This window comes from Papilio xuthus, unplaced genomic scaffold (assembly GCF_000836235.2).
Source record: "Papilio xuthus unplaced genomic scaffold, Pxut_1.1 DF825946.1, whole genome shotgun sequence".
Lineage (NCBI taxonomy): Eukaryota > Metazoa > Arthropoda > Insecta > Lepidoptera > Papilionidae > Papilio > Papilio xuthus.
This window is the reverse complement of record NW_013532703.1, coordinates 9712362-9713890: the sequence shown is the minus strand read 5'-3', so window position 1 is coordinate 9713890 and position 1529 is coordinate 9712362. Positions and strand designations below refer to the sequence as shown.

The window sequence follows — 1529 nt, the reverse complement described above, 5'->3', positions numbered from 1 at the left end:
TAGTAACAAAACAAACAAACACCTTACCATCCGTGCGAATAAATCGCCAATAAACAACAGCTGCATATGCCTTCAATGAGGCATCGCAAAATATATGCATCTCGGTGTTGATTATTCGATCAGGATCATCTGATTCTGTTTGGGGATAACAATCAGACCACGTACCTGTGTTGTTGTACCAACGCGGGATACGAAGTTGTGCTAATAATTTTAAATCGTTAAGCCATTTTAAAAAACATTCATAATCTTTTATGTGGATAGGGCAATTCCAGCCTACTCCACTCCTATGTACATTTTGTAAAATTATTTTACCCTTTATTGTTATAGGCGTTATAAATCCTTGCATGTCATATACAGACATAATTAAACTTAACATCTTGGCTTTGGTTGGTGGTTCACTACCATTAAGTACGTTATCCGATAAGCGGTTAAATGAAATGTTAAATAAAAATGTGTCATCTGAGGGATGCCACATCAATCCTAATGTGCGCTCGACTACATCTGTGGCGCCGTCTTTAAGTTGAATCGCACTGTTAACTAATGACTCATTGGGTAAACAATCTATTACCTGTTTACTGTTGCTCGTCCAACTGCGCATGTTGAAGCCGGCGTGTCCGTGAATTTCAGTAATATTTTTTATTAATTCAATTGCCTCACCTATAGAAGTCGTTGAATGTAAACAATCGTCCATATAATGATTATCTAAAATAACTTTAACTGCCTCTGGATATAAATCTTCGTAGATGGATGCATTTTTATTTTTAACATATTGAGCTATAAAGGGTGAGCACGTCGCGCCAAATATTAAACACTGCATAACACAAACCTTGATCGGAGCATCGTCGCCAGCAGTGGGGTCCTTCCATAAGAAACGAAAGACATGTTGATTATCAGGGCTTATCTTTATACGTAAAAACATATCCTTTATGTCGCCGATGATAACCACTGGATGTGTGCGGAACCGCAACATTATTCCAAACAAAGAATTATATAAGTCGGGACCTGTTAACAAAAATTCATTAAGACATAAACCACTGACCTTAGCTGCTGCGTCGAACACTAATCGCAACTTCCCAGGCTTATTAGGATTCTGTACACCAAAGTGTGGTAAATACCAGACATTACCCGATGACTGCTCGCTGCCTTTAATTTCCCTCGCATAACCTTCGTCAAACAATTTTTTAATCTCTCTGCTGTACCTGTTAGCATAATCCCTATTGTTGTTAAACTTTTTGTTTAATGAAATCATTCGAGACAAAGCATTATCGTAGGAATCAGGCAAAATAAATTCGTCACTCTTAAATGGTAAACAAACTTCGTATTGTTCATTTACTTTACGAAAAGATTTATCTAAAATATCAACCGCACGAATGTGATCTTTATTCTCACGGCGTAAAGGCGATATTCCAATCGAATCTATAGCGAAAGATTTTGTTATTAAATCGTTAAGCACCTCGCCGTCGGAGTGAGCGAGATAGAAGATACTACGCGAGGCGGGAGTGTGAGTGCGACCGCTGTAGCCGTGAATA

At 38.2% G+C, this 1529-nt stretch overlaps 1 protein-coding gene across 1 annotated transcript in view; it reads right to left on the bottom strand.

Annotated features, from left to right (window-relative positions):
- Positions 1-1484: 1484 nt before the first annotated feature.
- Positions 1485-1529, bottom strand: part of LOC106123883 (uncharacterized) — a 2408-nt gene continuing 2363 nt past the window's right edge. The window contains exon 2 of the mRNA XM_013320294.1: positions 1485-1514. Within this exon, the coding sequence (XP_013175748.1) occupies positions 1485-1514 (30 nt within the window). The remainder of the gene's footprint in view (positions 1515-1529) is intronic.